At 36.8% G+C, this 24,874-nt stretch overlaps 3 protein-coding genes and 1 pseudogene across 5 annotated transcripts; 2 read left to right on the top strand and 2 right to left on the bottom strand.

Annotated features, from left to right (window-relative positions):
* The first annotated feature begins 997 nt into the window (after positions 1–997).
* LOC121242665 (autophagy-related protein 11) lies at positions 998–11,083 on the top strand. 2 transcript variants are annotated; one of them, XM_041140579.1, is made up of 6 exons: positions 998–3,008; positions 4,581–6,267; positions 6,387–6,449; positions 9,232–9,452; positions 9,934–10,147; positions 10,437–11,083. In XM_041140579.1, the coding sequence occupies exons 1-6, from the start codon at positions 2,065–2,067 to the stop codon at positions 10,851–10,853; spliced, it is 3,546 nt and encodes a 1,181-aa protein (XP_040996513.1). In that variant the 5' UTR covers positions 998–2,064; the 3' UTR covers positions 10,854–11,083. The 2 variants fall into 2 exon arrangements, with proteins under 2 accessions (XP_040996513.1, XP_040996515.1); XM_041140581.1 differs by lacking the exon at positions 6,387–6,449 and having other exon boundaries at positions 1,002–3,008.
* LOC121243055 lies at positions 8,020–8,733 on the top strand (annotated as a pseudogene).
* Positions 11,084–11,715: 632 nt separating the features above from the next.
* On the bottom strand, positions 11,716–17,147 carry LOC121243051. Of its 2 annotated transcripts, none has more exons than XM_041141113.1 (6): positions 16,785–17,147; positions 15,338–15,622; positions 15,032–15,205; positions 14,786–14,892; positions 13,488–13,822; positions 11,716–12,648 (listed from the first exon to the last, which is right to left on the bottom strand). In XM_041141113.1, the coding sequence occupies exons 1-6, from the start codon at positions 16,944–16,946 to the stop codon at positions 12,059–12,061; spliced, it is 1,653 nt and encodes a 550-aa protein (XP_040997047.1). In that variant the 5' UTR covers positions 16,947–17,147; the 3' UTR covers positions 11,716–12,058. The 2 variants fall into 2 exon arrangements, with proteins under 2 accessions (XP_040997047.1, XP_040997046.1); XM_041141112.1 differs by having other exon boundaries at positions 11,716–12,672; positions 16,785–17,142.
* Positions 17,148–21,697: 4,550 nt separating this feature from the next.
* LOC121243480 (50S ribosomal protein L35, chloroplastic-like) lies at positions 21,698–24,557 on the bottom strand. The gene is made up of 3 exons (XM_041141592.1): positions 24,174–24,557; positions 23,675–23,791; positions 21,698–21,956 (listed from the first exon to the last, which is right to left on the bottom strand). Exons 1-3 carry the CDS (start codon positions 24,438–24,440, stop codon positions 21,879–21,881), a joined length of 462 nt encoding a protein of 153 aa, XP_040997526.1. The 5' UTR covers positions 24,441–24,557; the 3' UTR covers positions 21,698–21,878.
* Between the last annotated feature and the right edge of the window lie 317 nt (positions 24,558–24,874).

Raw genomic sequence — 24,874 nt, 5'->3', positions numbered from 1 at the left:
ATATATATATATATATATATATATATATATATATATATATATATATACTTTGGTGCCCTTTTGTTAAGATTTGGATAGTTTTGAACAAAGACTCAAATTAAAGCCTAAATCATAACTTATCACCTTTTTATTTGGAAACTGTTAAGCCAATTCAGACTCCTAAATCCAATAAATTTATTAAAAAAAAAAAAAATACTCAAATTGTTATACAAACTTGTTATAGACCAACTAAAATTACAAAGAAAATAATAAGGGTGATGAAAATAACTCTTGAAAGTTACCACCAAAGCAGTTGACATAGAAAAAAAAAACACTTGAAATTTATTAGAACAATAACAATAAATTTAGCATGATGAATGATATGGTTATCTTGAATTTATATAATATTTTAAAAAAGTTATATACAAAAAAAATTGATTCTATAAAATTATAGTCATAATTTGATTTGAACTTTGTAAAGTATTTAACTGATCACGTTATATTTTATAAGTTTATTTTTATAAAATTTTTTTGTGACGGTAAAAATTCTCAAAAATCAAAACAAAAATGACAAAATCTAAAATTTTTTTAGAGTAGTTTAAGATGTATTTCCAAGAAATTTTATTATAAAAAGTCAAAATTAGAAGTTAAAAATGATAAGATTTGATTTATGAAATTCAAATTTTAAAATTTATTTTTTAAAATTAAATTAGGTGTACTTAGAATATAATTTTTCAAAATGATATTAGGCGAATAAAATTTAATTGGATAGTGGTGCTTCATATACTTACATTTTTATTTATATTTTTATTTACAAGATTTATTTGATTAGTTTTCTTTTAAAATTTAAAATTTCATAATTTTTAATATATTAATAATTAAAAATAATTTTTTTATAGATATTTTTTAAGTACATTTACCATTTTTCTTTTTAAATATAGAAGTCTAGTAGAAATAAAACACTGAAACAGACAGGAAATCATTTTTTTTCCCCCTTTTCTTCCTATTTCTCCCTATTTAGGCGTATGATAAAGCTGATTGCTTCTCTGTTGTTCCAAAGTTATAGTGCATAGAGAGAGAGAGAGAGACGGGGAGGGATAGAGACACAGTTCGTCTGCTACGCCGTGGTGGTTACTTACCACAGAAGGTTCTCTGTGTTTGTTAATAGAAAAGATAAAACGAGAGGAGTAATCAGTGTAGAAGAAGAGGAGGGGGAGGAAGAGGAAGAGGGTTGCGTAGATTACAATATATAACAAGCATACAAGAAAAAGGGTTCGTGCAAACCTTGTGCGGAACAAAAAGAAAAAAGAAAAAACTAAGAAATTCTAGAAGATCCTTATCTTCACGTAATCGCTTTCTTCGATTATCTTCGTGCCCCAGCCCAAGTTTTTTTCTCCTTAACACCTTGCTTGGATTTCATATTCGACTCAGTTGGTCGTGTCGGGTTCTTCCTGGGTTTGGTTGTGGGCCGTCATTCATGGGGAAGAGTTGGGGCTTGGTGAAAGGGAAATTGAGAATTTTACGGTGAAAATCGGTGGTTCTATAGGGACTAGGGTTAATTTCGTGTTTAACGGTGGTCGGTGATACGTTGGGGGTTGTGGGTGTAATCATTGTTGGGTTTGTTGGGAATTGGTGCTTTTTTTGGGTTTTTCCTTCGAAGATTTTTATTGTGGGTTGGTGTTGATCAGGGTTTTGGGAAGGATTTGCCATTAAATTTGGGGTTCTTTTGTGGGAAAGTCTCCGGTGGATAGCTTGTATTGGCCGGTTTCGATGCTGGGTCGATGAAAGTGTCTCTTTTCGATAAAATCATTGGGGGGTTTGTTTAGAATTGCCTTGCTTTTGTTGAATTTTGGTGGTAGTTTGAAAATATTCCCGTATTCTATCGATGCTCAAGGTCTAACAATTTGGAATCTCTTCATTTGGGTGGGGATTGCCTGTTAAAGGAGTCAAATTGCATTGTTTCTGGGTATTTCAGCTCTAGCTGAGAACTTGCATCGACCATTTTTGCAGTTTGGGTTGAGAATTCCATTGTGTGAACAAGGTGGGTTTGGGGAATTTGTGGAGAAGAATTGTTCTGAGGATAACATGAGCTCGTCTATCACTGACGGTTTGGTTCATGGAGGAAAGCTTCTGGTTCATATTGCTGAGAATGGGCAATCATTTGAGCTCGACTGCGATGAAACCACGCCAGTTGAAGCGGTCATGCGGTTCATTGAATCCGCGTCGATGATTAGTTTCAATGATCAGCTTGTTCTCTGTTTGGATATGAAACTTGAGCCGCAGCGGCCGCTTTCAGCGTATAAGCTTCCTCTGGATGACCGAGAAGTCTTCATATTCAACAAGGGAAGATTGCAACCCAATTCACCTCCTCCTCCGCCTGAGCAAGTTGATATTCTGGATATTGCGGACCCTCCATCACCGTCCTCTTCACATAATTCTCATCCTTTGGATGAAGCTTCTGACCCTGCTTTGAAGGCTTTACCTTCATATGAGCGGCAGTTCAGGTACCATTACCAACGGGGACATGCGATTTATAGTCGTAGCCAGGTGAAATATGAGAACTGTGAGAGGCTTTTGAGGGAGCAAAAGGTTCAAGAGAGGGCATTGGAGGTTGCTAAGGGTAACTTGGATCAATACTATAAGATGATTAGTCAAAACTATGTGGACTTCATGAAGCGATATTCACAGCAGAACCGAATACATTCGGATCTCCTGGTGAATTTTGGGAGGGATATTGAGAAACTGAGATCCGTCAAACTCCCCCCTGCTTTACAGACTACCACCCGCAAGCGCTTATTGGATTTTGTCAAGGAAGAGAACTTGCGGAAGTCAGCTGAGAATTGCAGCGGTTCCCACAAGCAGTTTGAGAATAAGGTTTCACAATTTAAGCAAATGTTTGGTGAGGTGAAACGCAAGGTTGAGGAATTGTTTGCTAGCAGGGCTTCTTTTCCTACCAGGAATTTGGAGGGGATGATTAGGGAACACCAGCCATACATCAATGAACAAAAGAGTATACTGCAATCCTTGAGGTGCGTGTTTTTTGCTATTGTTGCAATAGTTTGAGATACTTAACATTTTTTGCTTATTTGATTTGCCTCAAAATGCCTATTTTTGTCCTCATTCTGGGCATGATTACAGTTCTTGCTGGATGGGTCATTTGATCATTTCAAAGTTTGTTGTGGCCTAGTTACATAATGGCCAAGAATTGGTTTTAGAGCTTTCGCTATTGCTGCTTTATGAAATGATGTTCGAACACCATGCTAATCTTAGGAATATTATACATGGCGTTTTTCACATGGAGAAATTTTTTGTATGGTTGAAGATTTTGATACCCAAACTTCCTGTGTACTAGGATTGAGTCTTTTGCGCTTTCTAATAAAATTTCATTGCTTTTATAAGAAGGGGATTTTGATGCCCAAACTAATTACAGGCTCATGCTTACCAAGCACGTGCAATTTAGCCCTTCGCCTAAGTTCTCCAAGATATGTGCATCTCTGTCTCATTACTTGTCGTAGGCATATACGCTTCGTTGCTGCTTGCAGCATTGCCTTTGTTATGCTAATCTTATGTCTTAGGATTATGTTATACTCAGTATATGTCACGTGGACGGCATTTTATAGATATATGGACGAGTGTTTTGCGATTCAAATTAATTTAAAAGTGCTTGCTCGCCCAATGTGTTATTTAGCTGTTCACCATACGTATAGACCATCAAATGGACATGCATCTATGCCTTATATTAGTTGGCCTTCAGTATGTATCCTGGAATAATTCAGATTACATATCATGTTACCATATCACTGTTCAGGAACCTGGTGTGTGCGCGCGCGCACGCCCATTTTTTTCTTATATTTTCTTTTCTTTTTTCCCCGTATATGCTCGATCCATGTTACATTATGATCTTGAGCTCATGGGAACCATGGCTTAAGAATGTATTTCCGTTACAAGGAAACTCGACAGCAGGGTAGGGTATGGTGTTTAGCCAAGGAACTACCTTTTTGGTCTTTTGGACCTCATTTGCTCTTCTCTGTTGCCTGTATGGTGGAATAATTGGCATGGAATGATACAGATCATGAAAAGTGAGGATGGAGTACCTAATGATTACGTTAGGGATAGAGATGAACCAAGGGTAAAAGAGGAAGACATTTTTGTGGTTGGTGCAAAAGGGGGTGATTGACTATTAAGTAACCATCACAATTGAACAATAATCATTTGGGTTTTTCTTTGAAATACGTGTTTGAATCATCTGGGCCCTTCTTCAATTTCATGAGAGGATAAAATGGTGGATGCTGTTGAGGGTTTTCTCCTGTAGTTGTTCTGTCATGTTCCCTTCCACGAGATGAAATTTGCGTTGGTGAATTAGTACCAGAAGACAATCTAAAAATAAGCATCCTGATTTTCTCCAAAACACATACAAGACAAACCTGCATTGATGCATAAAAAATAAACTTAGCCACTGTTGTAACCATGATAGTTTTTTATTTACAGGTTGTATTCCATCTCTTTTTTTTGGTCTATAACACCTTGTTCTGCGGTAGTCATATGATTTTTAAAAATTTCATCAATTTTACCAATAAATTCATGTGTGCATATTTGTGCAGCAAAGATGTATATACGGTGAAGAAACTTGTGGATGACTGTGTGTCCTACCAATTATCTTCATCACTCCGTCCTCATGATGCAGTTTCGGCCTTGGGTCCTATGTATGATGTCCATGACAAGAATCACCTGCCTAGGATGCAGACTTGTGATGATGCAATTTCTAAGCTGCTGGACTTTTGCAGGGATAAGAAGAATGAAATGAACAACTTTTTGCATAATTACATGCAAAAAATTACCTATGCTTCATATGTCATTAAAGATGCTAAGTTACAGTTTCCTGTTTTTAAAGAGGCAATGGTTCGTCAGGATGATCTGTTTATGGACTTGAAGTTAGTCCGTGGAATTGGCCCGGCATATAGAGCCTGCCTTGCAGAAGTTGTGAGAAGAAAGGCTTCTATGAAGCTTTACATGGGAATGGCTGGACAATTGGCTGAAAGACTTGCCACAAAGAGGGAGGTTGAAGTGAGGAGACGCGAGGAGTTTTTGAAGGCTTGCGGTGCTTACATACCTAGGGATGTATTAGCATCTATCGGATTATACGATAACCCCAATCAGTGTGACGTCAATATAGCTCCATTTGACACTGGTTTGCTTGACATTGACATTTCAGACCTGGATCGATATGCTCCTGAATATTTGGCAGGACTGCCTTCAAAGGGTGAGAAGCCTGGAAGCACAAAAGGTTCATTTGCTTTGTCTAATGACAGTTCTCATTCTTCTGAGTCTGAAGAGTTTGCTGTAGGCAGTGTTGATAAATACGACTCTGAGGATCTTCTAGAAGGCTCTGAGTTGGTTGAGATTGCTGGAACTAGCAAAATGGAAGTTGAGAATGCAAAACTTAAAGCTGACCTTGCTTCTGCCATTGCCTTGATTTGTTCCCTCTGCCCCAACGTTGAGTACGAATCACTTGATGATAGTAAACTGGAAAGCATAATGAAGAATGCTGCAGAGAAGACAGCTGAAGCTTTGCATCTGAAAGATGAATATGGGAAACATCTTAAATCTATGCTCAGGATGACGCAGATGCAGTGCATGTCTTATGAGAAACGCATTCAAGAATTGGAGCAGAGATTGTCTGATCAATATTTGGAAGGGCAGAAGCTGTCAAATAACAAAGATACAACTGACTTAGCCCTTTTGGCTGAGAAGGCTGATGTTTGCAGTCCAGAAAGCTTGGGCAGTGAATCTCACACACCTTGCATATCTGCTACTGAGCACATGGATGAGGTTTCTTGCATCTCAAATTCTTTGGATGCAAAACTGGGGATTTTCACTGGGCAATCAAGCAAAGCTCGAGAGGGGGTGGATGAGAATATGATGGATTCCTCTGGAATAATAAATCCTCAGCTTGATTCCTTGATGCTGGAGCCACACCGTGAAGAACTGCTAGTCAGCGATAAAGATGGGAAGGATAAAATGATGGGACAGTTGGGCATGTCCCTTACAAACAGTTCCACTGCTGAGAGCATGCCTGAGCCTCTGACTGTTGTACCCTCTGACACTACAGTTGATCCAAGTTTGGATTCCAAAGCCAGCAGTGATCTTTTGTTGGAATTGCAAAGTGCACTTGCAGATAAGTCAAACCAATTAACTGAAGCTGAAACCAAGATTAAAGCTACCATGGAGGAGGTTGCCTTGCTTAGGAGGGAGTTGGAAGCGAGTCGGAAGCTCCTAGATGAATCCCAGGTACTAGCAAGCTCATAAATGATTGGTTCGTGGGATTTAGTTGATTATGCTTCTAAAAATTGTTCATTAATTCCGTAACAAATCTTTCTCTCTCTCTCTCTCTCATATTCTGTGGCCAGGTTTCAGATGATTCCATTCCCCTCATTATAAACACTATCTGTGGAGTTCTAATGTTGTCATCTGTGAGATTTGCAAGACTAAACTTATTTATATCTCTTAGCACAGTCTAATTGCTTTAAATGTAAATAACTAGTTCATTTATGCTGGTAAATATGGTATAGTGTGTCCAGACCCCACACAGATGCGAAGTTGTTAGGATGACTCTGGAAATTAAAGTTTTGCGTTTGCACCAGTTCTAATGGTACCCTGAACATTTGGTGTTGTGGCATGTATAGAAATACTGGAGCTTTACGTGCTACATACTTGTGTGAACTTTCTATGACAAGGTTAGGCTTGGTTGCAGTAGCAGTGTGAAAATGCAGCTTAGAATGCAACCTCTTCTTTGACTTTGCCTTTTTTTTTTTCATAAGAGGGATGGTAGATTTCACTTAGAAGTAGATATGTTAAGAGAGGCAAGGAGCTACATAGTCAATCCTAGAGATCTTCAACACGTCCAATATTTCATGAGTCTGCCAAAACTTGAGGATTAAGTGTATAAATTACGAACTCTCTTCAGCTGACTTTAGTTTTTCTATGGCTTTTTCCTTGTGGGAACATTTATACTAGAGATGACCGTAGTTTTTAGGTACCTGAGTTGGACGCTAATGGATGGAGGACCAGCTCAGTTAGACGAAACTATTTCACTACATATTCATCAGGAGGAGATGCATGCAAAATAGGCCTGCAACCCGAGCTCAAAATACCAGGTCTGTGCCCGGCCCAGCCCAGCCCGGCTCTCTCCATTTAAGGGGCCAACCCGATCCGACCTGGCCCTTCAAAATAAAATCGGTTCAAACCTGTATGACCCGATTGATCCAAAAAAAAAAAAAACTGAAAATACTCCCCTCTTTCTTCTTCATCGGCAGAGGGACCTTTACCCATTCTGATCAAAGCTTCAACTTCCAAATCTTTATCTACAATTTCCATCATACAGATCACTTCCCACACTTTTTACATTTTCTTGGAAACCAAACAAGAAGTAAAATTCTCAGGCCCTTCTCGGTAGACCCAACGGAATGATGTGAGGAATTCTCAAGAATTGTTTTCAATGCTAGCAGTGATTTCTAATCTAAGCCGAGGTCGTGAGAATTAGACGTGCTCGGGCACAAAATCATTTGCTTGCTCGAATTAAAGATTGATGGTATGTATGCCTTTTTATCTCCTTCGTTTTGTCTGCTTGGGGCTAAAGATTTGCGATATGCTTGCCCCTTGCTCTTCTCCCTTTTGGATTGATGAGCATATGCTTCTTGTTCTCTTGCTAGCTAGGTTTTTCTTGTCTGGTTCTTCCTCTTAGTTAAGAGTACTCCTCACATTATTCCCTTCGAGTATTCCTCACATTATTCCGTTAAGGTTTTTCTTGTCTGGTTCTTCCTCTTATGAGGCGGCTGATCCTTCTCGGTCTTAGCAAGCAAGTCGGCGGCACCGGCTTTCTCCTTCTTCTCAGGCCTCGGAGCCTGCGCCTCCTTCAAGACCTTCGGCTTAGTCGCACTCCCACCCATCTCTCTTGATATTCCTTCGAAGAAAATTCTCAGAGAAAAAAACGTTCTTTTCGGGTGATCGGTTTTGACCGATAGATGATGAAATGAACCCATTATGGGTTTTGACCTGTTGAACCCCACTTTAGTCGGGTGGGCCCATGTCAGGCCTTTTGGTTTGATTGGGCCAAGCCCTTTTATGCACTGGCCTAATGCAAAAATCAGTCTGTCCTTCGTTGAAGCTAAACAGCTCAGCAATCCTCTGCCCTTAGCAGCAGCAGCAACAACTACAATAGTTATAGTAAGGGTATTAATGGGAGCCTCCTCTGCTGTCTCACGTATCACACGCGACACAGCTATGCTACCAAATCCAACCAGCACCGTGTTATCAAAACCCCTGGAGGCAAACTAGTGTATCAGAGCACTAAGAAGAGGGCGACCTAAGTGTCCCTTCACTGGAAAGAGAATCCAAGGGATTCCTCATTTGAGACCTGCTGAATATAAGAGGTCTAGGTTATCTAGGAACCGGAGGACTGTTAACAGGGCTTATGGTGGGGTACTTTCTGGAGGTGCTGTCAGAGAAAGGATCATCCGAGCCTTTTTGGTGGAAGAGCAAAGATTGTGAAGAAGGTATTGAAGATTCAGAAGGCGAAAGAAAGGCAAGTGTCAAAGAGTTAAGATATAAAGTTTAGCATGTTTCAAGCAGCTTTAGCATAATTTTGGCTGTGGCAGAGTGGCGAACTATGGAGAAGTAATTTGAGGTTTTCTGATTTGGATCTTATGCATTTCTCTTTGGTTGGTTTAATGCAAGTACTCCCATTTTGTCGAAAAATCCACTATTCTAAGATTTTGTTTGTTAAAAAAAAGGGGGGGGGGGTATTAATGGGACAAAAGGAAAGCAAAATAAACCCTATGGCCTCAATGGCTGTTATCTTTGCATGAACCAGAGTCGAGAGTTTTTTTCCTTTAACCATGAAACTATTCAAGCAGATGTAGTCACCACCTCCTTTGATTGGTTGTTTTTTTTTTTTTTCACTCTTCAGGACACTGATAATTTAAAATTTTGCCACTTTATTGCTAACTCAGTATCAACACAAAATGTCAGGTATAATTGTTATATGGCATTTAGATGGAAGGGGAAATTGATAATGCTTTATATCATGAAATTTTGGGCTGTGGATTGTAGGCCTTTGCCTGGTTGTGCTATTTAGTGTCTCCAATTAATGGTTTACACAACTTCATATTGCTCCTCTTGTAGAGAAGCATGCATTTGAAAATTTTATCCTATTGGCTTCTATGTTTTCTTAGTAGTTTTTCCCCTGCATGACAGATGAATTGTGCACACTTGGAGAACTGTTTGCACGAAGCAAGAGAGGAAGCCCAGACCCATCTTTGTGCAGCTGACCGGAGGGCTTCAGAGTATAGTGCTCTGCGTGCATCTGCTTTGAAAATGCATGGTGTTTTTGAAAGACTTCGAAAGTGTGTTGATGCACAGGGTGGAGTGGCTACTTTTGCAGATTCCTTGCATACTTTATCACAATCTTTGGCCAAGTGAGTCACTTTCCAGCATACTCAGCTTAATGCATGTGTAAAGTCTCTGTCGGCCCTCCTCCCCATCCGTTGTTCTAAATCCCTGCTGAATAGGAGGATTATAAAAATCCTCCAGAAGCATTGTGGATGTCTCACTGCACTTTATTATGTGCAAATACTTCAATTGTCGTCCTGACACTAAAGTCTGTTTATCAAGTTGTGAGCAAAAGAAGGGGAGAGGGCATTAGAAATAGGGGGATAAGTGCCTCTTCAAAAACAATTGATTATCAATTGTTAAGATTACAACTTTCTGATTTAATAAATAATTCTGAAAACAGCTCTATGATGAAATGAGAGTTTAGTTTGTTGTCCTGTGAAAGTTGGTGCAAAAGAAATTCTATTAAAGTCAAGATTGTATTTTTCTGGATATTTATGTGATGTTGATGCAATGACCCGTTTGATGATTGTGGGTGTTCTGTTCTCTTGATTTGAATGGTTTCAGTTCCATTAATGACAATGAAGATGATGATACTGCCGATTTCCGAAAATGCATCCGAGTTCTTGCAGATAAAGTTAGTTTCTTGTCGAGGCACCGTGAAGAGCTACTTGGCAAGTATCTGAAGTTTGAAGCTGCAAATGAACAGCTTAAAAAGGAATTGGAAGATAAGAAAGAGCTGGTTAAAACTTTGTACACCAAGCATCAACTTGAGAAGCAGGTAAACTTGTTAATTGATTTGTTCATGCGTTCCTTGGGTATTTTCAGTGGCCTTATAAAAAAGTAAACGTGGTGGATTGGCTTAAAATGGTGTTTCACATCTTAAAAGCAAGCAGTGTGACTGAATGCATTTCAACCACGGCATGGAAAGTCTTGTGGAAAATGAGTGTTTTATTTGTGGTTTGAAAGGCAGAGGCCTGTTTTCTATTGAATTGTCTTGTTTGCTGGCTGCTGTTCTGATTGATCCACGAACTAATGAGCAGCTTTGTTTCGCTGTGATTTTGTTACAGGCAAACAAGGAAAAAATATCTTTTGGCCACTTGGAAGTCCACGAGATTGCCGCATTTGTTCTTAAGCCAGCTGGGCACTATGAGGCAATCAGTCGGAACTGCTCAAACTACTACTTGTCTGCTGAATCTGTGGCCTTGTTTGCTGACCATCTCCCAAGCCGACCTAACTACATTGTTGGGCAGATCGTGCATATTGAACGCCAAACTGTGAGGCCGATACCTTCTATACCAACTCGGGCCGAGCATGGTAGAGTGGATCAAACTGATTACCTGACCTCTGACATGGGGACCGATCAGTTGACCTTGAATTCAGGATCAACTTCGAACCCTTTCGGTCTCCCCATTGGCTGTGAATACTTTGTAGTAACAGTAGCCATGTTACCTGACACCACCATTCATTCACCATCTCCTTCCTGATCCCTGCTCGAGGCAGATAGATGTGATGGAAGAATGGAAAATGTACATATCTGATATAACAATCAAAGGTTAACCCACTTGCTGGGAGTTGAACGTGATTTTCTCTTTGTACAGCTGATGATCCAATTAAGTTTGATCTCCCCCTTTGTACATATAGCTACTCCTTTCTATTGAAAAATAAAAATATATATATATATATATATGTAAATACAATGCAGCTCTTGATCTTTGGGTGGTTCTTATCTATCAAAAATGGATGTTTCACTTGTGTATAAGTTGTGAGAAATGTTACCATTAACCTATTTTTTCTCTCATTCTATCGCCTTAACACTATCCTTGATGAAAAGGAATACGACTTCAGCAAGTTTTTCAGCACTTTCAATAGGTTGGAGCTCGTGGCAAAATGAAAATGCCCCCTTCTCTCCTAAATTTGGGAGGGTGCTTTTGTTGTTTGAATGAAACTATCCTTGCGTGAGTTCCATGTCTACATTCTGTATACCATGCTAACAACCCTTTCCTTTTTAATAAAATTTATCTTATAATATGAAAACAGATATTAACTTCTCTTTAGTTGCATAAATGCCCTGGGTGCTTGTGGCTCTCCGAGGGGTATTAGCTAGTAAGAGCTAAGAGATCATTCTCCGTACCCTAATAGAGAGAGACAGAGAGATAACTATCAAATAACGAAATTTAGGACCCATTTAGATAGTAAAATGAGATGAAATAAGTTGAAATAATTTGTAAATAGTCGTAAAATTATTAGTTAAAATTAGATGAGACGAGATAAAATGAGATAGTTTCTTCTCACCTTTGTATCCAAAGGTGCCCATAATCATCAGAAAAAATGTCGATATGCAGGATAAATCAACAAAAAAACATAATATATATTGATTTTAGCACTGAATTGTACAAATAGATCATATAGAGCGCTGTTCAGAGGAGACGAAGAGACATAACAATGAAGCTACAACACCTAATGGCTAATACAAAAGATCTTTACACTGGACTTGAGCAGGATTCATCATCAAACCAAATTTCCGAATCCCAAAACTCACAAAGGTTCAAGTAGAAGACAATCGCCTTTTTGGAGACATTAGATTTTTCATATTAAACATCATCTAAATCTTCAATGAGAGAGATGGACAGGGAAAGAGGCTTTGCAATCTAGCTTATTCTTGAAATTTCTGGAACGACTAACAAGAGAACTATGGAGATCGACTGTCACCATCTTCTTCTGAGATGTTAAATAAGAACTTTGGGAGGGATGCAATTCTAGGGAGATGATGCAGCAGGTCCCCAAATGAGTCTTTCCTCGACATGGCTGGCACCTGCCTGCTGCCAGATACATCCCTTGTGTCCTGTTCAGAAACCTTCCAATCAGAGCTACGTTTATTATCATGACTTTGTTCAGGATTGTGCTTAATTTGAACGACTGTTCCGTCATCAAGTCCCTCGTCGCAACTTTCCTCATTTCCCTGGGAATTCTGGACTGTAGTAGAGTCCTTCTGCAGAAGGCAGCAAAGGGAATTGACCCTTGACATGAGGGATTTATCATCAGAGGAGGTCATAAACTGATTGTCATTGAGCAGGTACTGAGCAATGTTCTCCAGTATTCCATGGTATTCTGAACCTTCATCAGTGTTGGGCATAGTTCCAGAAGTCATCTGTTCTGAGATACAATGTCCAATATGGCTCATTAAATCACTTATCGACATGGATGGATGGAGCCCAGTCAGTTTTATCTGGTCCCAGTTTCTTGGATCTGCGGAATCAACAACTTCAGAACTTCCATTACCTTCAATTGCACGAGTGTCCATCACTAACATGAGCAAGGCAATCAATTAACCAATTGACACGAGGCACAATATGTAACGAGTATTACTCATAAACCCATAACCATAACAAATATCCCTCCAAAACATGCAATGTCAGCAACCAAATCCTAGCGCTAGGCAGAAGTCCTCCAGTCTCCAGAAACACAAAAAGAATTTAAATGGAGAACAAAGGCCTCCATACTTCATAACACAATCATTTCTCAAATCTGAGAACTTGTCAAATGAAGAGGCATTAAAATCAAAATGTGAAATCTTTAATTAGCTTTGAAAGTTCAAATTTATTTAGTATCATTTTGCTGAACTCTGTAACGGTATTTATAGCACAAAGGTCAATGTCATCTTATATATTATGCAAAATATAAAAAATGACAATGTAAATCAGACAGATATCAAATTGCCTTCAGAACATGCATGCAGGTCCCTAATCACCAATGTTGTGTTGATGTATTTATTGAAAAATGACAAGAATATAATACATTATATGGCTTGCATATCATTCATTAATGCACCTACTATAAAAATCATAAAAGTGGGGCTAAAGCAGGATAAGTTATATCAGACTAGATAACCATATGACATCTTAATATTGCAACTCAACAAATACTTGAGAGATTGGTAGCATCATAAGAAAGCATAATCGACCACAACATTTTCAAGGCCAAAAGCATTTTCATCATAAGGTGAATCACAAGCGTGATAAATAACGCCCACAGCTAAATTACAAAAGACAAAAATAAAAATAAATTGTAAAAAATATCAATTATCATGTTCTTAACAATGTTCAAGCTTGTCATTGTACCTGAACTGGGGGATGGAGCTTCTTGTGATTGATTTTCCAATGCCAAACCTGCAGAATCCTGTTTTTGTCCAATCTTCAATGCAGAAGATTGTGTTGCAGTCGATGATGCTACATCCAGGAAACCAGACATGGGTCCTCTACCACTATCGACTTGATCAAAACTATGGTCTTTAGATTCTTCAGGGCCTTCAAATACAGAAGGCCGTGGTTCAAAGTATGGTGAATCCAAAACTATCTCAGGCTGTTGGCTTAAGAAGCTAAGGCGCACGTCACACTGGATAAGCTTTTCAAAATGCTTGTTTAATGAGCCTTGTGGGCATTGCAGAAAATGTTGCCTATATAAACCCACAACATCAAAACTTTTCCATCAATAAAGCCTCATAAACTAAATATCCTCTAAACAATTGCATCACTTAAATAGAATGTCTGAAGAGCAATGTGTCTGGGTAACATGCCACAAATGATATATTTCTTTCTTTTCTATTTTGATTAGTACATATGATGAAATGTTGCAGTTCATATGCTAAAAGAGGGTCTTTTCAATGAGCAGTTAACAATACCCATTAAAAAAAGAAAAAAGAGCAGGTAGCCATTCTAATTGTGTCGTTATGAATACGTATTCTCTAAAGGAACTAAGTTATAAATGCGCGACTCAAAATGAATTTTGCCACAAATGGCTCTCTTGTTGTTGGCATGAGAGAGAGAGAGAGAGAGAGAGAGTCTCCTGATGATTTAGTTTAAACAGTTAGAGCTGCACTAGATGGAAAATAATCATAGGCTAAACACACCAGAAGGCGATAACTGGGTACTAATCAGGCAAACTGGGACACCCTATCATGCCCATAAGAATTTCTAAAGAGGATTCCTAAATGAGATTATCAATTTATAAGAGGAAATTACTGAAGAAAGAAACAATAGACAAGATAAAATAATTTTTCTTTTAATAAGTGAGCAAAGATTTTTATAAAAAATGCAAAAGGCATAGCCCAAGTACATAAGACATATACAAGAGAAACACCTAATTACAAATAGGAAAAAAAAAAAAAATCAGGAAATCATGAAGCCTCAGCCAGCTAAAATCATGTTATATTTAAATGAAGTATGGACAAGAGATTAAAATATCATCCAGAAAAACATTTTTTTTTTATAAGATCATCCAGAAAAACATATGCCACCAAGTTGTCATAAAAGATACTAGCTGAGTCTTAATTGTACAAGATGCAGCAAAAGCACAGTTTTTAGCAGTCTTGCTATCAAGTGTAAAGAGAGAATGGAGAAGAAACCCAAACTACTATTACCTGTGTATACTAGCCTGCTCATTGGTAAAATCTGCCGTTGCCTGCCATAAGGTGTGCTTTCTAGGTTGTGGATTGGTTTCCCTGAAGAAAAGGGGCTGTCTAGACAACTGCATAAGAGATCAGCGGTGTATGAATTAACCGGTTATACACGTGCACACATTAGCATTTTAATGAAGGTTCAGACCACATAAATACAGACACAGAAGCAGATACAAAGAGGGGGAAACACATTAAGGCTATACATACCACAACATTTAATGCACCAGGTCCATTATCAGGACAATTCGCCTTCAGAGCCATTATATCTGACCATTGTATTTCTATTTTACTTTTCAGACCACCTTCAAGAACTTCCCAAACAAGCTTATGCTTAGCAAAGTAACACTTTGCCACTAAATCGCCTTCATATCGTGATTTATACTGCAAATGTTAAGAGTTATACAAATCTGTTAGATTTGCTAACATCTCAGAATAATAGCCGCACAAAATTGTTAACAGATATACTGTTTTCCTTTTCAAGTTTTTAGGTAAAACAGTAAAAAATGAGGATACCTCCCAACTCCCGATCCTCAGAAGCGAAGCTGGAAAATTTGAAGCCTTCAGTTTGTCGGCAGTACCTGATACAGCGGTAACCTTACTTTCCTTTTTAGCCATTGCACTAAAACTTTCACTCTGCAAATCTCCTGTACCAGAACCACTCCCTTGAGAAAGCTTCATTTGAATTAAATCTAACAGCGACGGGCTTTTCCTCAGCCGCAAACCCAAAGGGCTAGGCTCATCAAGCGGGTTGTATTGCGAAGGAGGGATAGGGAATGCGTTACTTTCAGAACTCCATTGCTGATTGGTCAACAAAGTCGTGCAAAGAAATAATTATAAGAATTTGAATTAATGTGGAAAGCAAGAAAGCTCTTAATTTTTCTTTGGCGACCCAAAACCCAAACGTTGTTATTAATCCAGGTAGTAAAAATTAACAATAAAAAAAGCTCTTAAAATCCTCAGCAAGATCAATATATCAATAACCCCATGTAAACTGAGTAGAAACCACACATAATATAATGAAACCTCAAAATTAAGATACAAGTCTTGAAACGGATCCATGTAGAGGGACTCAGATCTCCACACAAATCTTTCCCGAATCTAGAGCATAAAGGGGGAAAGAGATAGACACATGAAGTGGGCATTACAATCACTGTATTGATAGCTGCCGAGTGAATTGCTCACAGTATTAAATACTCTATTAATGCTATAAGGCACAAGATCTCTCGGGTATCCAAATCCCATGTTAGCGGACCGAAATCCAAATTACAACTGAAAGTAACGGAAAAAAACTTGAAGTATTCATCACAAAGATTCCAGAAAAGATGTCCAAACAAATCAAGTAAGAAATCTTAACAACAACAGAATACAGATGAAGCCACTCAGGAAAAGAAGATACAGATAAAACCTCTATTATTCTCTCCCAAATAAAAAAACCACATTGTCAAAAAATAAAAAATAAAAAAACCACAATAACTAAAAACAAAACCAGCAAGATCGAGTCATATATAGGATATCCACGTTTTATGGCTTCCCCTGCGATCTCCCAGGGATCAAACTGACCATGATATTCTCTCATAATCGACCTGTCCATTTACTCTCGGATCATTGTGTTTGTAAAGAAAAAAGAAATCCTTCCGATGATCACATACAAAAGTAAACTCATTAATTATTCAGAACTAACTTTCTTATAGCAAAATAAAATGACCATATCACCAAACGCTAAGACATCGTTTGGCTTCTTAATATTCCATGCAGCTCCTAATCAAGTCTCAAGTAATCAAAACAACTGGAGGTGAGATCATGAGGTTCATTTAATGAATTCGATGCTGTTCTCAGGTATTCTATAAATATAAACTAAATATTCTCAGGTAATATATAAATATGAACTTAAGTTTGACAATTTCTCCCACTGTTCCCCGCATTTTCATTGGAAACAAAGAAACCAAAATTGATTCCCCACCTCCGTGAAAGCCTGAGAAGGCTTTGATCGCTTATTGAGCGGTCCGTGCTCTTCTTCAAGCGAGTCCTCGATCTCCAACTTCACCGGCGGCTTTTCACGACACGCCGCGGTTTTCTTTTCAGGCTCATGCTTTAGATTCGCGGATTTCATCAACTGCACCATCCCAACTTTCCCCTACTGAGTGAAAACAGAATCCAAAGGAGATCAAACTTCCAGATGAGAAAAAACAAAATCCACAACGAAACCCAACAAAAGAGAAAGCTTTCGATAGAAAGGGATTGGAATTGGAGATTCTGCAAACCCTAGAAATTCCTTCTAGGGCATCTTTTAACGAGCTTAGAGAGGGACGGCGAGCACGGCTCAATTACTGAGATGCCCTACTTGTTAAAGGAATACAATCATTATATGCGCGTACAAAAGCGAGACTATTTTCGTCATTCAGGTTGAGAATTTAATGGATATAAATGTGGGTCCCTGTCGTTTCAAACGACGGCGGTGTTTGGTCTGGTCAGACACGTGGAAGAAGATCCGATAATGGTACGTTGTCACGAACAGGTATCCCTTGCCGGCACGTGGACTGTTGAATTTGATGCGAGAGAAATCCGCTCTATTAGTGGAAACTTTTTTTTTTTTTTAATGTGTGATATACGACTACAAAATAAATAAATGCATTCACGAAATATTTATTGCAAGAAGATTTTGCAAGGAAAATATTCTTAATTTTAAATAATGTTAATTACTAAAGAAATACACATGATAAATGTGATATCTATCTCGGATGGGAATTTTTTCTTTAAAGTATTCAAAGTACACAAGTCTCGAAAACTTCTTATCAAGGGTCTGTGCATCTTTGAGATTAGTTTAAATTTTATTCTCATACACTCAGTTCCAATTAAAAAAAAAATTTAAAACTTTTAGCACATATTCAAGATTTTATGCAAGCCTATAACTCAATCGATCTATAATGTAAGAGGTGACATAATCTTAAATAGATTCATTTCTTGTCTTTTTCTTTTTAATCATCTATGCATTAATTTAAATAAAAAAATTATAAGATAAAGGGTGAGAAAATATTTCCAAAACATCATTATAAAAAAAAAAAAGGGACAATCAACCAATATTAGTTCATCTATAATCAACCAATTTTATTTGTAATTATGAAACTAATTGTGGGGGAACAAAGATTAAACTTTAATGGTGGTAGCATATGCAAAAAGAATATTCATGTTAGATTGATAACCACAATGTTGAATTGTCGGAATTTAAAAGTGTCCCAATTAATTACTTTGTTCAATCAAATTGATGAGCATATAATATCATCTCAAGTTTCCAACTCAAAGCATAAATCTAGGGACCCGATTCTTGGCAGAGTTTTTTCGGCCATCGCTACTTGTTTGTATTTTGCCTTTTCGCCATAGATTCTCTTGGCAAGGTGAGTTTGAACTCATCAATAGGTTTGAAATAAAACTAAGAGAAATATTTTGACTACAAAGTAATTTCATAAAAATAAATTCATAAACTAATTATGTGACTTGATGTAAGATATTAGATTATAAAATTATTTTTATTATAAAAATTATATTAATTTATAAATTTATTTTTATAAAATATTATTTTAATTATAATATTAAGACTAAGTACCAAAAGAACATGAATGCATGTTGAGATCATGCGATCCTTTTGCACGTAAAAATCTGAAGAATATTATCTTCCATTTTTATTTTTTTAATGATCATTTTAACAAAGTTGATGAAAGTTGCATGGCGGTGCAAAAGATGCTCTGATATGAGAGATGCAGACAAACGCCGAAATGATCGAGCTACTATGCTTGCTGGGCACGCTCATGATGATGCTCTCTCTAAGCTATATGTGCCGCCAACGATGCAGATGCAGCTGTGCCACGGCCGCCAATGATGACTTTGTGAGCTTGATGCCTCAACTGCAACACGATACTTACCCCAATACGAGGCCATCAATCATGAGTTTTTAGCAACAACAAACATGATTACGTGTTTTTATTTGTAATGTAATAAGTCATTGCAATGAAATGTCACTTTCCTATCTGCATCGCTCTCTGTTTTTTAGGTTAGAAAAAACAAAAGATATAGGATATTTATTCTTGGACCTGTACTGATGTTGACAGAGTAGCTTTTTTTTTTTTTTTTTTTTTTTTTTTTTTTTTTTTTTTTTTTTTTTTTTTTTAACTTGAGTCCCAAAAAGCTAGAATATGATCGTAGAAAGGGAAAGTTTTATGTCAAATCACGACCCACTTGAGGGTTTCCAACGTAGGCAAATGCTTGGGGCTTTCATTGTTTTTATCAGGCTCTCCTAAGAACACTTCAGAAGATGTCAAGGAATGGGATCCAAAGACATTAATCAAACTCTATCATACGGCATGTGTCTTCTTCTTTTTTACCTACTTCTATTTCCTGAATAACGACAGGCTAACAAGAATGTGGGGTGGGGAAGAAACCAAAACGACAAAATAGGCAAAATTCAAAACAACAGCATCAAATGGAGAGTATGTAGCATCAAAGATTGTTGGGTTTTTATAGGAACGACAACACTTTGACCTCAAAAGTTATCGCTTGATTAAGAATAGGATGAGTCTCATGGGGTTGAGGTGATATTGTGCGAACTAAGGACTTCATAGAGCAAACTTGGTATGATTGAAATTCGAGCCAATTCGTTTGATTGAAAGATTACGTTTAGATGTTGAATTGATTTTATATTATTTGTAAATAGTAATGAAAAACTAATAAATAATAAAAAAAAAATAATAAATTATTTATAAATCTTAGTGAATTGTTTGTAAATACTAAATAATAATAAAATAATTTAAGATTATTTCCCTTATCAAACACAACCTATGTATATAGAGTGAAGCTTTTATCTAAGGTCGAGCATTGGTATTGGCTGAACAATGGTATTGATTTAACCAAATGCCAGTAAAGTCCCTAATATACTTAATATCACTTAAAATTGGTCTACAATTGATTAGACATCATGGGGTTATAAAAACTTTTATCTATAGTAACTAGTTCTTGTGGGCCATGTTTAGAATATTATTATTTCATGAGTTAGTTTACATACATTCTACAAATAGAGATTGTTTATACAAGCTCATACAGTTATGTTTAAAAAAAAAATTAAAATTACAATAATATCATTTTTAAAATAATTTTGCTCTCCTTTAAATCATATTCATCAATTAGACTGTACACGCAGTCTCATACTCAGGACTACAAATAAAATTTCTCTTATTTCATCCCATCCAATGACACTCTATTTCCTCAATTTTTTTTTATTTCCCACGGGATTTTCTCTTCTTTTCCGTTCTTTCATCCAGTCCATTTACATTTATATTGAATTTTAGATGAGTGAAATCATCGAATTTTAAATATTATCTTTAATTGAGTATTTTTGAAGTAAAAACAATAATTTAATTAGATTGAAGTAGATAACCGTTACGTTATTAAACATAAAACCATTGGAAAAGTGCATGTTATAAACTATGAAACTTAACACAAAATATTTTTTATTTGATTACAAATTAACATATGACTGGTATAACTGCAAAAAATGACAAAAAAAAAATAGATAAAAAAATTAATATATATATATAAATTAAAAAACCAATATGGGATTAAGTTTTAAGTGAAATAGATAAAAGGCAATGTGTGATATTAAGCAAAACTTGTCTACCAAGATAGCCAATTTAATGCTAATGCCCTTAGTTGAGTACATGTCGAGCAACAACTCCTTAACCTAAATTAAGTACAACTTAATTGGACTAGTTTTACACACTAACAAAAATGACGTTGGTATTTTTGTCCAAGTTGATTGTTCTGACATTTATCAAAGATTAATGTTGTCTAAGGCCCGTTTGGATACAGAAATGATTTCATCTCATCTCATTATTATAATTTTTTTAAAATTTTCACACAAAATATAATAAACAATTCAACTTTTTCAAATCAAAAATCAATAATAATATTAAAAAATAATATTATAATAATATTTTATTTAACTTTCAACTTTCATCTAAAATTATCTTATCTCATCTCATCTCACTATCCAATTGGAAATTGGGGCCTAAGAGATTTATTTACATAATAACAATAAACATTGTAAAATCTATTTTATGTCTCATTTCTACTGTAAAGTTGTTAACCCTAAAATTCCAATAAAATATTAAAGAGATCCTAACAGCAAGGATGATGATGATACATGGGTATAGAAACCACCTTGGAAACACCTTAAGAGGTCGTTGCTTCCTTCTCCCCCTAGCTACAGAATTTTTTATGCTAAAGACCTTTCAGGACGCAAGATTGATGGCGCTAAGCAGGGCATTTGGTCGAGTTTGACGTCTCCCAATGATTAGTTGGTCACTCGAACTAGTCATGCTCCTCCGGTGAGAACAGAGAAGGGTTATAAACCTATCGGTACAAGAGTATTCTCTCAAAACCATACATGTCTCCCAGGGCCTAGTTTGCTAGGAATGAAGCAGTACATGCCAACATCAACACCATAAAGCTTATAAACAAAAGCCAACAAGCTACTAATCATCTCTGTCATTCAACAAACCCCATCGGAGGAATGGGAAATCCATCCTATCATCTCCGACGTTCAGGTCATCCTTCCCACCGCTACAGGTATGGAGAGAGCAAAACTCCACCTTAGACACCATCCTCCACCATATTTTTGTTACTGCAGACTAGCTTGTATCTGTGACAAATTATTATTGCACCCTTTCTTCCTTCACTAGCTAGAAACTGTAAAAACTTCAATCAAGTGCAAATCAAGTGACTTTACTCGTAAAGAAAGCCATGCCTTTTTTGTGTTTGCCCCAATGTTATACAAGCTTTATTTTTCGGCAACTAAAACGAAAGTTGTGGCGGCTGAGAAAGATGGAGAGCCTTTAATATGATTATAACAATTGAGGTATGGAAATTCCAGGGTATGAAAATCCAACTACCCTAAACTTGGGGAGGATACAATCAAGATTCAAAACACTTGCCTTTTGCATAAATGTGAGTAATCAAACATGATACAGACCAGATAGGTCCCCCTCGAAAAATTTAGACATCATGTCTACTCAGCCTTTCTATTTACTTTCAGATATGGCAGGGCACCAATCACGTTGTCATAGTCACTCCGGCTGACTGCATGCTGTGCATGAGAGTAAAGCAAAGTTGCGTAAGAAACCAATTTGGAAACAACATTTGAAACCATCATCTCATTCTGATCCAAACAATAAATTAAGATCCATTCTCAGTACTTAAAAGACAATATGGAAATTTATATTTCACAAAGAACTTTAGTCTGTGTTCTACTTAAGATTTTCCATGAGCATCCGTGTGAGAAACCAATGCAGAGAGTTGAAACGGAATGCTTTTTTCTTTCAAAGTTTTTTAAAACAACTTTTTATAAGTAGTTGAAGTGGAATGTTACAGACAATCAACATTTATTAGTACCTCTCAACCAGTTCCGGTCACATTTTCATTTAAAATCTTCACCATTTCACAATCCCTTAGGATTATTAGGCGCTTCTTGTCCCACCTATGTGACATCTTGGAAGGGGTGTTTGATACGGTCCGGTCCTTGCGCATTTTATTTTATTTTACTTTAGCATGAAGTGGCCACTTTCAAGGCTCCAGCTCATGTACTACTGCTGGACAGCCAAACACTTCAGTACCATTACACCAGACAATAACAATGAGAAAGAAAAAGGTGATGTTTTGTGGTTATGGACTAAAGACAGACTTCTCAAGGGGTTATGGTTACCCAATGATGGTAAGAATACCTAACAAATTCCAAAACACAGCACGATATAGAACAGATGCCAAGCAAAACTGGAGATGGATGATAAGCTAATTCATCATTTTTTAATAAAATAAAGAAAATCAGAAGGAAAACCTGATCAAGTTCCATAAAAAGATCCATTGGCAGTAGGGGGTCTTCAACAATAAAGCTAACTATAAATCATTCTAGTTTTCTAGCCCAATGTCTATATAGCATCTCTTTTTAATCACTCTTATTGAACCAGGACAGCAAACCACTCAATATACGAGGATTTGTCACTTCCTCTATTAGATAAAATCTGCAGGTTATTCCATTAAAAACCAATTAAATTTCTCTCTATTGGAGTCTACAGAGCCCATACCCCATCAGAAACTTCACAAATGATGCTGAACAGATAACAAAAAGAAGGCAATAAAACAAGAGATAGTTAACATCTCATTAGAGAGAAAAACACACAATACTTCCATAGGGAATGAATATACCTATTCTGTTAGGCCTCGTTTGAATTAAAAAACAACCTCAACTCATCTCATCATTACAACTTTTTCAAATTTCTACACAAAATATAATAAATAATTCAACTTTTTCAAATTCCAAAACAATAATAATATTAAAAAATAATATTCTAATAAAATTTTATTCTACTATTCATAAACCATCTCAACTCATCTCTAAATCCAAACGACTCCTTACACTAACATGATAATTTCTCAAACTCAATTACAGATAACAGCTCTTTATAGAAAGTTGAATTGTTTATTATATTTTGTATGAGAGTATGTGAAAGTTGTAATGATTATATGTGATGAGATAAGATAATTTGGTTTTGTGTAACCAAACCAGCCCTATCAAATACATGGAAAACAACAGAATCCGGTACTGACCAAAAGGGTAGACCTTAAGTAGGAATCACTTTAAGAAAGTTCCACACCAAATTTAGCACCAAGAGAGGAAAAAAAATAGAAGCAAGTTAATCCATGTGATCAATGGACGAACTTAACGTTTCGAAAGAATCCTACAGAAAAAACCACGACCTTTTCTTCTTATAAGTATAGAGGAAGTGTTGGAAAAAGAAAAAAGCGCACCATTTTTGAGAGTCGTAATTTCCTCTTGGAGTTCTTCTTGTACAGCAAATGTTGCTTTCCTGCTCTCCTCCGAACTATTTTTCCTCTACCGGTCACCCTGAATCGCTTCGCTGAAGCCTATCAACAAATACTTAAGCACATAATTAAGCTACTAGATAAATAACCAAAAAGAAGGCTCATTTGAATGCTTAGAATATGTAGGATAAAGAAAACAACCCAAAAGTTTGAACCTTGCCCTGGATTTAATCACCCAGCACTAAATCTCATTTGTAAAAGCAGATTCCGTGGCATTTGAAACCCATTTGTCAAGATGGATTTGTTTTACGGGATTCAAAGGTATGTGAAACACATCAACTATGGGACTTGCGCATTCCATATATTTCATATAACACAAAAGGATAAAAGCTTCAAAATTTTCCTTTCCTCTATTCTCCCAAGTTTTCTCAGTAATCAAACGGGAATGAACTAAACAGAGAGAGAGAGAGAGAGAGAAAGAAACCTTGTGGGTCTTCCTTTTGTAGCCTTTGGCAGAGACAATGGTGAGAGAGCGAAGCCTGTGAGTGAGGGGAGCGATTGTGCAGAGCTTCTGAGGAAGAACCGAGCCGAACCCAGAAACGCTGTGCCAGGAACTGAGTCTAAGGGAGCTCAACTTGTTGAATGGAGCGAGTTGAACCGAAAGGCCGCGAGAGGCGCGAGCCGAAGGAGGAGGGCATAATGTGGAAGTGACTCTGAAACCGAACGACACCGTTAAGGTTGCACAAGCCATTTCTTTAAGGTTGCTTCTGCCGTTTTGAGTTTTCGGAGCAGACGAAGAAGAAGAAGCCGTGTGTGGAGGTGATAAAAGATAGGTGACCACAATCTTTCTTGGAATTTACGGTTGAGGACACTACGATTTCATGGTGTGAATCTGTGATACATGATATATACCAAACGACACATGCCATGTCAGCTAAAAAACTAATTATTTTTTTTTTTTGGTAAGTTTTTAAAAATTGTTATAAACATAAAGAAATTTTTACGCTTTTTTTTTTTTACTCAAGGAGTATTTTTTAATAATATTATAATTTTTTTAAAAAATATTTAAGAATATAAAAAAAAAATGCATGAAAAAAAAGCAAAATAAAAAAACACTAGAATACACTTCTAATGTGTCGGTGGCTATAATGTCACCCTAAAAATAAACCCATAAAGTAACTTCAC

Source organism: Juglans microcarpa x Juglans regia, chromosome 8D (assembly GCF_004785595.1).
Source record: "Juglans microcarpa x Juglans regia isolate MS1-56 chromosome 8D, Jm3101_v1.0, whole genome shotgun sequence".
NCBI lineage: Eukaryota > Viridiplantae > Streptophyta > Magnoliopsida > Fagales > Juglandaceae > Juglans > Juglans microcarpa x Juglans regia.
This window is presented reverse-complemented; position numbering and strand designations above follow the sequence as displayed.

Coding starts and splice junctions, on each gene's coding strand:
- LOC121242665 (XM_041140579.1), top strand. CDS start 2,065: ATGAGCTCGTCTATCACTGACGGTTTGGTTCATGGAGGAAAGCTTCTG. Junction 6,450..9,231: donor GAGTTCTAATGTTGTCATCT/GTGAGATTTGCA, acceptor CCTGCATGACAG/ATGAATTGTGCACACTTGGA. Junction 10,148..10,436: donor AGCATCAACTTGAGAAGCAG/GTAAACTTGTTA, acceptor ATTTTGTTACAG/GCAAACAAGGAAAAAATATC.
- LOC121243051 (XM_041141112.1), bottom strand. CDS start 16,946: ATGGTGCAGTTGATGAAATCCGCGAATCTAAAGCATGAGCCTGAAAAG. Junction 15,206..15,337: donor TGAGGATCGGGAGTTGGGAG/GTATCCTCATTT, acceptor TAACATTTGCAG/TATAAATCACGATATGAAGG. Junction 12,673..13,487: donor AGCTCCATCCCCCAGTTCAG/GTACAATGACAA, acceptor TGCTCATGTTAG/TGATGGACACTCGTGCAATT.
- LOC121243480 (XM_041141592.1), bottom strand. CDS start 24,440: ATGGCTTGTGCAACCTTAACGGTGTCGTTCGGTTTCAGAGTCACTTCC. Junction 23,792..24,173: donor ACAAAAGGAAGACCCACAAG/GTTTCTTTCTCT, acceptor ATTTGTTGATAG/GCTTCAGCGAAGCGATTCAG. Junction 21,957..23,674: donor AATTACGACTCTCAAAAATG/GTGCGCTTTTTT, acceptor TCTCATGCACAG/CATGCAGTCAGCCGGAGTGA.